The sequence below is a fragment of the Lepidochelys olivacea genome (assembly GCF_965140295.1).
Source record: "Lepidochelys olivacea isolate rLepOli2 genome assembly, chromosome: 18".
In the NCBI taxonomy this organism is placed as follows: domain Eukaryota; kingdom Metazoa; phylum Chordata; order Testudines; family Cheloniidae; genus Lepidochelys; species Lepidochelys olivacea.
Window position 1 is genome coordinate 16,232,178 of NC_140428.1, and position 14,002 is coordinate 16,246,179.

The 14,002-nt window shown below is 43.2% G+C and overlaps 1 protein-coding gene across 2 annotated transcripts; it reads right to left on the reverse strand.

Annotated features, from left to right (window-relative positions):
- Window positions 1-275: 275 nt before the first annotated feature.
- On the reverse strand, window positions 276-12,967 carry LOC311533005 (dnaJ homolog subfamily C member 16). 2 transcript variants are annotated; one of them, XM_084652033.1, is made up of 14 exons: window positions 12,793-12,967; window positions 10,808-10,874; window positions 9,948-10,281; window positions 8,574-8,758; window positions 7,279-7,383; window positions 6,461-6,619; window positions 5,497-5,627; window positions 4,568-4,751; window positions 3,352-3,534; window positions 2,983-3,059; window positions 2,367-2,447; window positions 2,178-2,273; window positions 1,362-1,529; window positions 276-829 (listed from the first exon to the last, which is right to left on the reverse strand). In XM_084652033.1, exons 1-14 carry the CDS (start codon window positions 12,957-12,959, stop codon window positions 430-432), a joined length of 2,337 nt encoding a protein of 778 aa, XP_084508159.1. In that variant the 5' UTR covers window positions 12,960-12,967; the 3' UTR covers window positions 276-429. The 2 variants fall into 2 exon arrangements, with proteins under 2 accessions (XP_084508159.1, XP_084508158.1); XM_084652032.1 differs by having other exon boundaries at window positions 1,362-1,532.
- Window positions 12,968-14,002: the final 1,035 nt, after the last annotated feature.

Sequence of the window (14,002 nt, forward strand, 5' to 3'; positions counted from 1 at the left end):
CTTCCCAGTATCACACCATGCACTATGGGCTAAGCATTGGGAAGGGGACCTGACCTATGTAACAAGTTCATTGTGTTCAGTCCAAACTGAGTCACCGTTGCGAAGAACTCACAGGTTTTCTTCAACTGAGAACAAACAAGAGACCGGACAGAGGCGATGCGGTGAGCAGGACATTAAAGGGAAATAGACTGGGTTTTGTCTTAGATAGTACAGCATTCAAATACAAGAACAATTTGGTACAGAGGACTTCAGTATGTTTCATCTTTCACTCCTAGGTCAAAGATGAAGGAAGATACTTCTACTCACTGGGCCTAGGAGAGTTCATCTAAAACCTACTGTCCATTTGTCATGACTGTTTATTCCTGGAAAGAATTGTCCATGGTTGTCATCTTAAAAAGTTTGTAGTGTTAGAATCTCTTTTAAATCCCTTCAGTCTAATGCAGGCCAGGATGGAATATAGAACCTTTGTAAGGAACCTTCTAAGAGACGTTCCATCCATAAGGACAACTTGCTTAATTTGTTCTTAACTTGTTTGGATCCTGGACTGCAGGAGGATTTTCCTCGGGCTTCTCCTGTGTGTAGCAAGGGGTCATAATCCTCACAGGACCCCATGGTTCCCCCTTCATCCCCTGATCTGTGAGGCTTGAAGAGGCAGAAGTATTTCTTGTGGCCATTTAGAGCTAGGACGTAACCGGTGTAGTCGCGCTCCAGGAAATGTTTATCGTACTGATTTGGAATGGGGGCAGCATCCTGGGCAAATTCTAACAAATACTCCAGCCATTCTCTATGCTTATCGAGACTCAGGAAGGAGAAATGAAGACAGCTGCTCCTGCAGAAGAAGTGAGAGGGAGACAATTTAGACTGTGTTCCAATTCAGACCAGACACCACACAGGAAACATCAAAGTTAGAAACTGAAGGAGGGTTGGAGTAATTTATTTTTTGCGCACACTATTTTGACTGACTTACAGCCCTGGAAAGTGAGGCCCTGTATTTGTCTGAACACAGGCACAGCATAAGTGGCAGTAGATAGACCTGGAGGGGAGAGTTCAGGCTCCATGGCCCATCCAGTCCTTGGCCTCTCCGCTGAGATCACCAGTTGCACTAGTGGCAGAGCGGAGGACATCCATCCATTACAAAGGGGACTGAGCCCACCAACCCATTTAATGCTGGCTATCAAACGGCTACCCATTTAAGCCCTCTCACAGGTGCAAGCACCCACATGAAGCTGAAGATGTTCTTGGGAGCAAGCATACACGTGACGAAGCAATGCAACAATACACACCCCAAGCCTATTCACTGCAGAACACTACACAGACCATTAAGACCATAGCAGAAGCCCAACGAGGAACTCCGTACATACCCTGTGAATGTGTAGACTTCCAGGGCAAACTTCTGAAGCAGGCTGGTTTTGGTGGGGTTGGAAAGGATCAGAACCACATTCATGTGACCTGGCCTCAGGCGCACCAGATTACTAGTATAGGTAACATCTGTTAGCTCAGTCACTTCAACAAAGCCCTTTTTGGGAATCCTGCTGGGCAGAGAGAATGACTCAAGTGAAAAAGGAGCAAAGGACAGTAAATGCTAAAGGTTAAGGATTAGATGCTGTTTGGCAAATCATTGTCTTTTCTCCTTCTTCACTCCACAAAGCATTTGTCTAGGGGCAAACACATGGGTTTCTAAGTGGCTGTATGGCGGGAGAAGGATAGCTTTTAAATGTAGGAGACGGAGAAAGTTGGGTGGATGGAAAGAAGTTGGCTGTATAGCCACTAGTCTGTTGCTAGTTCAAAGAACTTAGCAGTGGCTCCCTTGTATGACGGGTTTCAGTCACAGCTCAGGTAACAGCTACTTTCCAGTTCTCTACCTCGAAGGGACTTTTGGTCCCAAATATTCAATTTGTTGCTTTCCACGGATTGGCCGATAGCTGTGCCCATTCAACCATGCACGCTTTATATCAGCTACACCAAACTGACCCATGCGCTGCTGTTCACATGCTGCCTTTCAGTCACACCAGCTCCATTACTTCCCAACTACCTACCCACTGCCCTTCCCCAACCTGCCCTCTCTGCCTGGGGGAAAGGCAGTAGGAGCAAGACTGTGCCCCACCAAGCCTCTTGAGCAGGAAAGTGGAGGTGCAGAGAAGGCCTGACTAGTGCTGGAAGGAGTTAGCAGGAGAAACCTGTTCTCTTTGCTGAAGGCCGTGTCATTCTTTTCATTCTTTTCATTGGGTTCTTCTTTCTGGGGGAGAGGAGAGTCTCTCTCGTCGCTCGAGTCACTGCAAAGGAGCATTTTAAAATAGGGTAAGTTTCAACTGAGATGCTGAAATCTGGTCTGTAAGGCTCCAACAGATGGTCTGGTAGGTACTCACCTGAAAGCCTGAACGATAACAGTGCCAAAGAGAATGAAGAGGGCTGAGAAGATCAGGGACAGAAGTGGCATCATTTCCCGCCTAAGAGAGAAGGTTTGCAGTTAGTTCCGAGTTCCTACAGTCAACCTCTGCCTCAGGTTTTCAGCTTCCTTCCACCCCAGATAATAGCATATAATTTTCCTTGAACTGATTGTCTCCTGGTTGAAGGGCTTTAATGGAAGCTCTCTCATCATTCCTATCTCCTAATGAAAAGCCAGGAGACAAACAGAAGAATGTTTTTAAAATACCCTAAATGCTAATGAAAACCAGCACAGCAAGACAGCCAAGCCAGGACTATTGCCAAGAGGAGCAGTGTGTTTTCAGTAGCACAAAATCCAGGGGCAGACCTCAGCTTCACAGCTCAACCAGCTACCCAGGAGATGAGGCAGAAGTCAAGCTTCACTGTCCCACAGTTCCTCTCCTCTCTCCAAGAGAAGATATATATGCCTCCTTCTGTCCCTGTCAGATACCTCCATATCTTGATACGCTTTTGAATTTATCCTCAGGCAAGACAGAGGGCTATTACATCTATACAAAAAATAAGAGCTATATTGATATTTTAAATGGGATTCCATACCAGTTATTATGAAATACGCTATCCCAGACGTCTGAGACATACTCTATTGCAGAGTAGAGCCATCGGAGAAAGAACACCTGTAAAGATACAACAGGTCAGTGAGAAGGTGGCTGCTCTTCCCCCACGTGTGAAGAAACACATCAACTATGTCACTATCCCCTCTGCACCCCTTGTCCAAACCAGCTCAACTACCTCAGAGAACAGGGGCTGCCCCCTGAAGCTGATGAGTACAGTGAAAGAGTCTTGCCTCTCCAATACTCAAACCTCTAGGCACAATTCCCATCACTGACCACAGCAGTGCAGTCTTAGAGTTAACTAGAACCAACTAACATAGGTTTGTTATGTCTCTGCAAAGCTGAGAATACTTACAGGAGCAAGTTCATCATTCAAGTCTGGCAGGACAGTGTCTGAAGAGAGAAGACCAGGGTCTGTTCTTAACTGAGCCAGAAGATCCAAAAGCATGAAGTTATCCTCTTCGCTGCCCTTCCAGGCATCTTCCAAGATTTTATAGACCACTCTTCCTACATTATTGCGCCTTTCCAAGATGGCCACCTGGACAAATCAACATCACCACAAGCTTCAGGGAACAAGATACCAACTCGGAAGAAAGACTTGATGTGTCAAATGAGAATTCAGCACGAGGATCCAGATTAAAAACAGCTATTTCAGTTAATCTCTCACAACACCCATGTCAAAGAGTGGGCACAACAGCGGGATGGGAACAAGTATTAAAATACGCCACATGTTCCATAATACCCAACAGGAATAGAGATGAACAGCACGTGTTCTCTAAACCCCAGCTCCTGTTCTTTGGAAGCGTAACACTTATTTTGCATAGTGTTTTCCCTACACACTGCATTCCACATCACATTAGAGTTAGCCAGAAGGACAGTAATTAAGAAGCATAGGCAAGGAGGAAAAAGAGGGATGTTTTCTCAGCAGAGATGTGAAATAAAACAGTGGATTTGGTGGTGAGACATAGGAAGGTCATTCCAAATAGGAGAAGCTGCAGAGGACAAAGCTCTCACATGAAGACTGGAGTGACAGAGTGAAATGACAGAACGGAACAGTGCTAAATAAGTAGGAGTAGTTTGGGAAGGAGTAGAGAGAGACAAGGTCCATCCATGAGACTGGCAGGAGCAAGTTCATCGAGGGGTTTAACATCAAAGAGGACAATTTTGAACTGGACAGTGAAATGAACAGAGCCAGTGGAATCATGAGAATGGAAGATGATGAGGTTACACTTTGTACATGTCAGAAGGCAGGCAGTCGTGTTCTGCACATGCTTGAGTCTAGAGAGCTGAGATCAGGGCTGAGATCAGGACAGATCAAAAAGAAGAGAACTGCAATACACAAGACAATGAAGATCTGACCTGAAGCAGAGCATACCACCATGCAATACAAGAGGATTTGTCAGAAGTAGAAGGCCTGATCCTGCCCATAACATGCTCCCATAATATTTCAAAGAAGCAGCAGCAATGTTCTCTCCCCCCGCAACATTTTTGAGTTTGGGGTAAAAAAGTGTAAAGTTCAGAGAAAGAGAGAATGAATTACAGATTAGGCAGAAGGAAAATGTGACACTCACAGCAGATTTCCCCCAATATTTCTCATCATCCATCAGCAAGGCATGGGCAAAGTCTCGCTGACGGTCGTTGTAGATATGCACAAACCTCACGGTGTCTTTCGTGTTTGCCAGAGCAAAGGCCACAAATGCCTCATAGGTCCTAGCAAACTTGTCACCCTCGCCAGTAAGTAAAACCACACAGTACCTAGACAACACAATGAAATGGAGGATTCACAGCAGGCCTGGAGACACAAAGGAATAACAAACCCAGCCTGCCAGCTAGAACGGACCCTGACGAGCCAGAGAGACACTTCATCGTGTCTATCTTCTTATACACTCTATTGCTCAATGTTCCTATCTCAGTCCTTCCCATCTTCTATGTTCCTGTCCCCACAGAGTTACTGCAAGGTATTCTATTCCATAATACAAGAATAAGGGATAGTGAACAGAACTGAAAAGTGGCACGTTTGAAACTGATAAAAGGAAGCTCTTTCACACACACAATTAGCTTCTGGGACTCATTGCCACGGGAGAGAGGCCAAGATCTTAGCAGGATTCAAAAACAGATTAGACATTTAGATGTGTAAGAAGAACATCCAAAGTTCTAATACTAAATATAGAGAGACCCCCCTCAACACTTCTGAAGGCATATAGACCTAATCTTGAATTATTAGGAGTGTGGAGGAAACTCCCCTGGGGGCAGGTTGTCCCATCACTGCCACTGAAGGGGCTTCTTGGACATCCCTGTGCAGCATTTGGCACTGGCCACTGACGGTGACAGGATACTGGACTACATGAACCACTGCTCTGATCCCGTCTAGCAATTTCTATTCTTCCAATGACCCCCTTTATGGACCCCCCCAGACAGTTAAACGAGAGGTCGTCTGTAAGCAGCCACCAGGAGTAGCTGTGCATGAGGATAGGAGGATCTCCATTGCAGCAAGCCTTACTTCCGCTGACGGTGAGACTTCTTCACAGGACACAGCTCATGAAACAGTTTTTGGTTGGTGAGCCTGGCTGCCAGAAGGAACTTGTTCTGAGAAAGGAAGTCATCAATGAGCTGCTTTTTCATCTCTCGTGCCTAGAAAGGACAAAGCAAACAGAAGATCAGCTAAACCAGAAGGATATTCAGCTCTCAAGGAACATGAATGCTCTAGTGTTAAAGGGTCACCATGATGAAGGTCAACAAGATGCTTTACACAATGGAAGAGATGTTTGGGAGATTGGAAGCATGGCCACTCATGACTGCCCCTGGAGAAGGAGAATTAAACAGCTGTTGGAGCTGAGGGGAAAAAAAAAAATCAAAAAAATCAGAGCATCCAGTAATATTAAAATCCCAACTGTCAGAAAGCGCAACAGTGACCGAAGGCTTCTGATTGACCCAGCATTTTACTGGGGTGTACCTGCACAAGAACAAAGGTTTGGGCATATCCCATATGCAGCCTTTCACTATTAATTCACTTTCTCTGTGAAACCTCTAAGTCTCATGGACTAGTCTGTTTAAGGAATTCCTCAGAGCCAAGGGTTCTTCCAAGGAGACTAACGATATCTGACAAAGCTGAATTAATTAAGAGCTGCCCACTCTCTGTACAGTCACTGCTCCACTGAAACCCAAAGACCTGCCCTCCTCCCATCAGCTTAGCTACAAAACTATGTTCCAGTGAAAACCAAAACTATCACCAGTTATCCTCCAAGTTAAGATCCTTGTTGAAACCTACAGAGCTCCCTCGCTCCCTGACATTCGTTCAAGACATCCTTCTGAAGCTCGAATTTCTGCTCCCATCCAACCCAGAGTTGGTTTGAAATGCTCCACTGACCCACTTCTGATGTAAGAAACAGGCCAGAAAAGCAGCTACTATATTTTTTACTTAAAACCCAGACAGACAGACAAAGACGCAGACCACGAAGTGATACCTGAATAACATCGGCAGGCTTATCAACGTGTTCCTTGAAGATCATCATAGTAGGGGTGTAGACATTGATGTTATATTGTCTGGACAACTCTTCAGTCCCTCTGAGTCCAACATACACGTATCCAAAGGACAAATAATCTCTGTACGCAAAAGCAGTGAGCTAGAGGGAAACAGAGGTCCAGTGCATGTTTACATTGCAGATCACGCTTTGATTCTTCCCCAGTACAGCTTATGGTGATTATTTCCCCATAGCCTCCGCAGCACTGTTAAGTCTACAACACTCACCATTGTAACAGCCAAATGACACGCAACGTCAGCCCATTCCCTTTACTAGGCTTATTACACAGTTAGCTTCTTCCTCATGACAGAGGAAGGTTGGCGGGATCCATAGCTTTATTTTACAATTTAACATTCTGTATCTTGCCAGATGTTTCTTTAGCAACTCATCGTCCTCAAACAAACTAGATGCGGTGCCCAAATGGCCCGGATCATTAACTATTTGTGGTGGGAAAGGAATGATGACTTCTCCCCTTGCCCCCAACCCCACCCACGCCCTTACTCCCACTAGAGATCTGTCTATGGCAAGAAAAGGAAGTTCTACTCATATTCAGATGTTTAAAATAGTTAGCAGAAGCAGGTCACCTGACCATGCAGTCTCCAAATAACACACATGAAATTGCTGGGTGTTCAGGGTGGATAATGCTACTTAGAAGAACCATCCAGCCTGTGCCTACACCGAGATCCCATTCTCTGCTAAGACAGGTGGATTTACAAAGCTATCCAAATGCCAGAGATAACACACAAACACAAGTACATTACCTTGTATAACAATGGCACTACTGGCATATGATCAAACAGAAGGACATGGGGTTTATTTTCTTTCTTCCAGTTTGACAGGAATCGGACATAATTTTTATCTGTAATCTTAAATGTAAAACAGACAGTTAGTTTCAACCTCAATACATTCAGAAAACTAAAGTTCAATAAGGTTAAATGGCTGCATTAGAATTGGGTCCTAAAAAGATGCCAAAATGTCATGGGTTTTTGGTTTTTTTTGGTAAAGGACAATTGTGCCCATACATCTTTTCACGCTAAGGCGATTTTTGCAAAACCAGGATTTTTACACTAACCGTTCTCTCTGCTTTTGCTGATCTTTCCTGACTTGATGTCATAAATTCTCAGTGGCATCACAATCATTTCCACAGCAACTAACTGGTGGTCATTACTGAGGATTATGACTTCAGATGGGGAATAAGCAAAAAGGGCAGAGTAGAAGTCAAACAATATGTTTATTTTAAAATGTCTCTAGTGATAAAAAAAACTCTGTCTTCCAAAAGGACTTAGTGCGCTCAACTCCCATTTAAAGGCCTGATTTAAAGCCTGCTGAAGTCAACAGAATGATACCCTATTCACTTCAGTAGGCTTTATGTCAGGCCTAAATATCAGCAGGAGTTGAGAATACAGAAAATCTTGCAAGAGGTACTGATCATTTTGCAGAAGTGGGCAAGGGGAGGGGAAGAGACATACAGTGATAGTCTCTAATGTCACGTCCACACCGGAGCACCGTTTTGGAACCTGGACATGGCTATCCTCCAAGCAGAGTTGAAACACGAATCCTTAATATAGTTGTGACTATCTCTGGTGTAGTCCCAGACAGTGTCAAATTGGCACCCGTGTGGTTACGAGCCCTAAAGTGAGCCACGTGTACGATCAAATGCTTACCATGAAGCACTGCAGTTAACCCTGAAGGACGGGAGTTATGGTAAGTGGGGTATCATCAGTGAGGGGGAGTGTCCTGCTGCCAGCTCTGGCACCTATCTCACCATGCACAGGGAACGATGGAGAAAAATTCCATCTTGTGCGTGAATGTAGTGTTTCCTTCAAAACTGCCTCCAGCATTCATAGCTGTAACGACTTCACTCATCCAAACCGCCATTCTCCCTTGATTAAGGCCATTGCAAATAGCTTCAGAAACTTCTGACACCCCCAAGACAAAGGTCACATCAGAGACTGACTCCTTCAGATGATGTGTCAGAGACAACAAAAAGATCCAAGTGCTTAGCACACACTACTACTTACCAGAATCTGAACACGCTGATCTCCCTGTCACGTACCTTCTCGATGAGGTTCCCTGGAAGAAGGCTCTCCACAAACTGCCGCAGGTTTTCTCGAATGACCGCATTGTGGAAGAAGGCTATTTTCCCATTAATGAGTCCCAGAATGGAGGGTGTGCTGTGTGCTCCCAGGTGATGTGCGAGGCGTCTCTCATATCCAGCATGGACAACTCCAATTCCCACTCCTGAAAAAGGAGGGCAATCCGAAAAGAGGGTTACCTTGACATGGTGGGTGAATGACCCAAACTCCCCTAAAGGGAATCAGCACTAAGGTGGCTTCTGTTACCAAGCACACCGAGAGGATTAGTTATTCAGCTGGTACTACATAGTGTTGCCCTTTTTCACATTCCATGGAGAGTTGTATTACTCTGCTCTCAGGAAGAAGTAACAATGGCACCATCTCCTCCTTACTCTTCTGCCTACTCTTCTTCTCTCTTCAGCATGTTAAAACCCCAAGGAAAAAATCACATTAAATATACAGTGCAGCAACTTCTGGTCCCTGCACTCTTATTTTGGATTCTGTGTTCTCTGTGACCGACTATCTCTGGTTATGTAGATGACCCATAAGGGGGACAGGAATTTTCATCCTGAGCAAGAATATTGTAAGTACTTAACTGGAATACAAGTGTATATATTGCCAGTGTTCCCTGATTTTTATTTTGGGTGCCAACATTTTCTCCCATCCTCCTGTGTCCTGCAGGATAGTGGCCTTGACTCTGGTCAAGTATGGGCTGGCTCACAGCCCCCTCTGGACTCCAGATTGCATCTCAGTACCATTCCTGGTATATATCAAAGGGCAATGTAATGTTTATATTGCAGGCCAGAACATAGTAGTCCCTGACCATGCAACACTCCTTGGTGCTATTTAGAGTGATGCAGGCACTAGGAATGGTTTAATCATACTGCAGCAGAAAAGGAGACAATCACTGAATTTAGAGATGGAAGAGACTCCCCAGACTGCATCCAGTCCATCCTCTGCCAGGGAAGGATTTCCTAATGCCTTGTCTCGTCAAGTTGCAGCTATCTCCAGGGATGGGGCTTTCACCAGCTCCCTTCAGAGACTGACCCAGCCCTACAGATCTAAAGTGTTTCCTCATGTTTTAAACCTCAATTTTTCCTGTCTCAGTTTCATTGATGAGGACTGGTGTTGAAAAGAAAGAGAGCAATGCCCCTCCACTTACACTGGAAAACAACAGAAATAAAGCTATTCACACCACACTGATAAACCACAAAGGAACTCCGTGGCTGAATTCACATTCAAACACAACCCCCAAAAGTTGAAGTCAGTTGCCGTGGCCTAGGATGGAAAGCTTTGAGAAAGCCTCTTTCTGAAAACACGTTGCATCTTGAGTTTTTAAAATTTGCTTCTCTTACCCAGCACCTCTAGCTCCTGAACAACCTCCTTCCACACAGGCTCAATGTGGATACAGCTGAAGCACCAGTCCGAGGTTATTTTAATGAGGTAGGGCTTTTTGAAACTGTCCGGTACAATCTCGTTCACGTAGTGTGAAAAATGCAGCAAGTACTTCTCATCGGAGGAGTCTCGTCGCTCCGAGTTAAAGGGGAAGTGGAAAAAGGATTCATCAAAGTAAAAGCTTTCGTGGAAGTGATGGAACTGGCGGTGCTGCTGCTGCTGAGGGTACCCCTGGTTCTCACCCACGTCTCCGTAACGATCAAAGTTTGATCTCTTTTCCTCATTGGAGAGGATCTGTCAATCACAGAGTTAAGAAGGGTTGAAAAGAGACAAAACCTGGCTCATGTTGAGAGGGAACTGGAAGGATGACAATTCCCCTTCTTAAAATGATTGAATAGCCATAAGGAGCAGACACACTGGGAAGAGGACACACATGCTGAAACTAGGGCTGCAGCACCCCCTGACTTGGAGTGGTTTTCATTATATACAGGGTTTCCAGTTTAGTTCAATGGCTCTCAGCACCCCCACTATAAAAAAAATTGTTCCAGCACCCCTGGAAGAAGAATTTTTTTTGCTGAATGTCTACCCAGTTGAGCTCCAAGAAAGGGAACTGTCATGTCTTTTCCAGGGGCTGGTTTTTGTCAAGAAAACCCAGACAAAGATTCCACCACCCTACTCTTCCATACACAGAGCTGAGAAATTGTTCCATGTAGATATAACTGGAAAATAGTAAAGGCTACTTGTAAAGGATGAACAGCAATTTCCAGGCTCTAACATACATCCTGAAAGCAGCACAAAGTTACCAAACAGTGTTGAATACCTCATAGGCCTTGCTAATTTGTATAAACTTATCTTCTGCTCCTGGGTCCTTGTTTTTGTCAGGGTGCCTACAATGCAAAAAATAAAGAAAATGGATTTTGTCCTTTAGAAAGCATCAGCAATTTATCACAGGGAGTCACAGCAAGCCACAAGTGTTTTCAGCTTCAATTTAATACTCATACTAAGCGGGATACATAGACATTAATGCCATTTATTGGTATCCACTTCTTAATCCACCTGATGCAGATTTATGGCAAAAGTCTATTTCTCCTACCCAGGCTGAACCACATAAAGAATTTCAACAGGATTTGAGTGGTGTATGTAAAAGCATTTCCTCGGTTTTGAATTTTATTTCATAAATAAATGGTCCAAGTGGAGCTAAAAAGTTGATTTAACAGCAGGCAGTAAATTCCTTCAGCAACAAACCTACCAATTTCAAAGATGCACGCTTTAGCCGCTGCTCTCTATATATTAGGCAGAGCAGCTACTTGGTACATCTGCAATTCTATTCTGCATGTTAATAGTTTTTCATGATAGCATTAGACCACAACCTTAATGCCTAGGTTCTATGAGACCCCAGAAGCTATCAGATTCTGTAGTTCAGATAACCATGTTTTTCCAGATGCTTTACATCAGCTCTTCTCTTCAGTGTATGAAACAGGTCTTAATCTATGGTCATAATTTGGTTTAGCTTAATTCACTTCCTCTTTTAGGAATCTTGAAAATTTAGCTTAAAAAAAGCTCAATGACTAGAAGTTGGCCGTGATCAATTTTTTATATATATAATAATAGATTTACTCAGTTGAGCTACTGGATGTGAGGAGCACACGTAAACTGTTAGAGAAATTAACTAGTGACTGTGATCCTGTTGCAATTCCTACAACAACCCTAAAGATATAGTACAGAAGTTATTAAAAGACATTTGTTTCTTAAATGTCTGCCCTTGTTGACTCTTCCAATATGGTATATTTTGTAATGTACAAGATGGAGAAGGGAAAAAGTTTCATATTAGATCCTCCAGAGTCTGATATCCAGAGAATTGGATGAACCGGAAGTTCGTACCATCAGAAAATATTACAGCATGTGCAGTGTGTACAAACAGCTAAAATTTAGGGCCAGATCCTGCCGTTCTTATTGTCAACCTGTGAATAAAAACGAGGAGTCTGGTGGCACCTTGAAGACAAACAGATTTATTTGGGCACAAGCTTTCGTGGGTAAAAAACCCACTTCTTTATTCACCCATGAAAGCTTATGCCCAAAGAAATCCGTTAGTCTTTAAGGTGCCACCAGACTCCTTGTAGTTTTTGTGGATACAGACTAACATGACTATCCCTCTGATACTTAGTACCTGTGAACAGTCCCACTGAAGTCGACAGGTCATTTGTGTGAGTACGTGATGTGGGATCAAGACTCTCATCACATACACAGAACATAGTGTATAACCAGCCTTTTACTTAGAATACACATGCAAACAAGATAGCTAAACATTATAGGTCCAATTCTACAAACCTCTTCTTGAGTAGTACTTACTCACAAAAGAAGAGCCACTGAATTCAATGGGACTACTCATGAAAATAAGTACTTCTCACTTTCAGGCTGCATAATTGGGCCCTTTATTAGGAAACAGTGTTCCTTCTCTCTCTCTTTTTTTTTTTTTTTTTTTTTTGAAAAAGGTTTCTCCCTGACCAGCAGATACATTTACTTAAGAAGAGTGGGCCAGCTCCTCAGCTGAAATATATCAGTGTAGTTCTATTGTGGATTTAAGTTGATTTATACCAGCTGAAGTGCTGGCTCGCTATTCAGAATATGGTTTTATTCAACATGGTAAGAGCAAGTATGGGAAAATGGTTATTGTACAATTTTGAATGTCTTTGTTTTTATTTTGTAGATGATGGTTTCTCTCACAAATATTTGGTGCATTGGTGAAAATAGCCGACTCTACCTTGTAGAAACCATTTAATATACAACATATTTTAATCCACCTACCATTCCCGGGCGAGCTTCTTATAAGCCTTTTTAATGTCAGCCTGGCTGGATGTCCTGCTAACCCCAAGGATTCTGTATGGGTCAAAATCCACTGCAGACAAAATTTGCAGGACCAAGACCAGAACCAGGACCACAACCAACGAGATGCTTAACTTTTTCAGTTCCATTTCTCTTCCTTTAGGCAACCTGGACAGGAGAGTTTCCATATGCATAAGACAGAAGTACAAAACTAGGGATTGGTGCAAAATCCAGGAATCCCTATATTTAGTCCTGGACCACTGGCAAAAGATCTGAAAAACCAAAGGCCCCATCTCTTTCAAACAACCAGGACTAGCATTCATGTCTTATACTACTAAAAAGGTAAGATTTGGTAGAGAGTCTGTTCCAGCCCTTGCATTTCATGAAATATCACATCGTTCTAGTTATCATCATTTTGCTTCACCTGCAGTTCAACATTTTAGTAGCTTCTATCTTGAGAATTCTAGAGCAAGAGACCTGTGCTTTACACCTACTAGCAGTTCGCTACCAGTTTTCAGATATTAAAAAAGCAATAAACTGTAGCTGATTCTGCCATTCCATCATCTATTCATTTATCAAGACGAGCAGATACTTAAGGGACCAGTACAATTTTCAAAATCCTAGTACTAGACTAGCAATCAGAAACCAAAGAACTCTGATGGCTGACAGTTACATGAGACCATGTTAGCTGAAGGGACAATGCCACCCTGAACTCTAGTCAGTTCCAAAAAAGTGAGCTAGAATATTTTCAGCTACTACATCTGCCCCTCAGCCCCCACTGTTGTGTTTTTAAAACTGTATTTTCCAAAAATTGTTTCTCTCTCCTGTTCACGTATAAGATCCACAGAATCACCTCCTTCAACTAAATGCACAATGACAACAAGTTGACTACTTAAAATGCTGCCAACCACACAATTCAATAAAATGAAAGAATACAAAAAAACATTTTTAATAATCTGACACAGTTACCTTGAGCACTACTTGCCATAGTTAAGTGAAACCATTTCTTACAGCTGGGGTGAGATTTCTAAACAGATAATGTAAATAAATTTATTCACAGATGTTATTTATAACAGATTAGTAATAGGGGAGGAGATTTTTTTGTAATCCAGTTTTTCCACTGTTTACGCTCTTCGCTTAGATTCTGCATAGTTCACAGCTTGGGCAATGGAAATCAATGCAGTCAGTTTTG

Bases quoted from the DNA above. Each gene is read 5' to 3' on its own strand.
- LOC311533005 (XM_084652032.1), bottom strand. From the start codon at position 12,959: ATGGAACTGAAAAAGTTAAGCATCTCGTTGGTTGTGGTCCTGGTTCTG. The intron at 3,060-3,351 runs GTAAGTATTCTC...GTATCTTTACAG, and splicing joins TGAATGATGAACTTGCTCCT to GTGTTCTTTCTCCGATGGCT. The intron at 2,448-2,982 runs GTATGGAATCCC...CTTCTCTCTTAG, and splicing joins AGCGTATTTCATAATAACTG to GCGGGAAATGATGCCACTTC.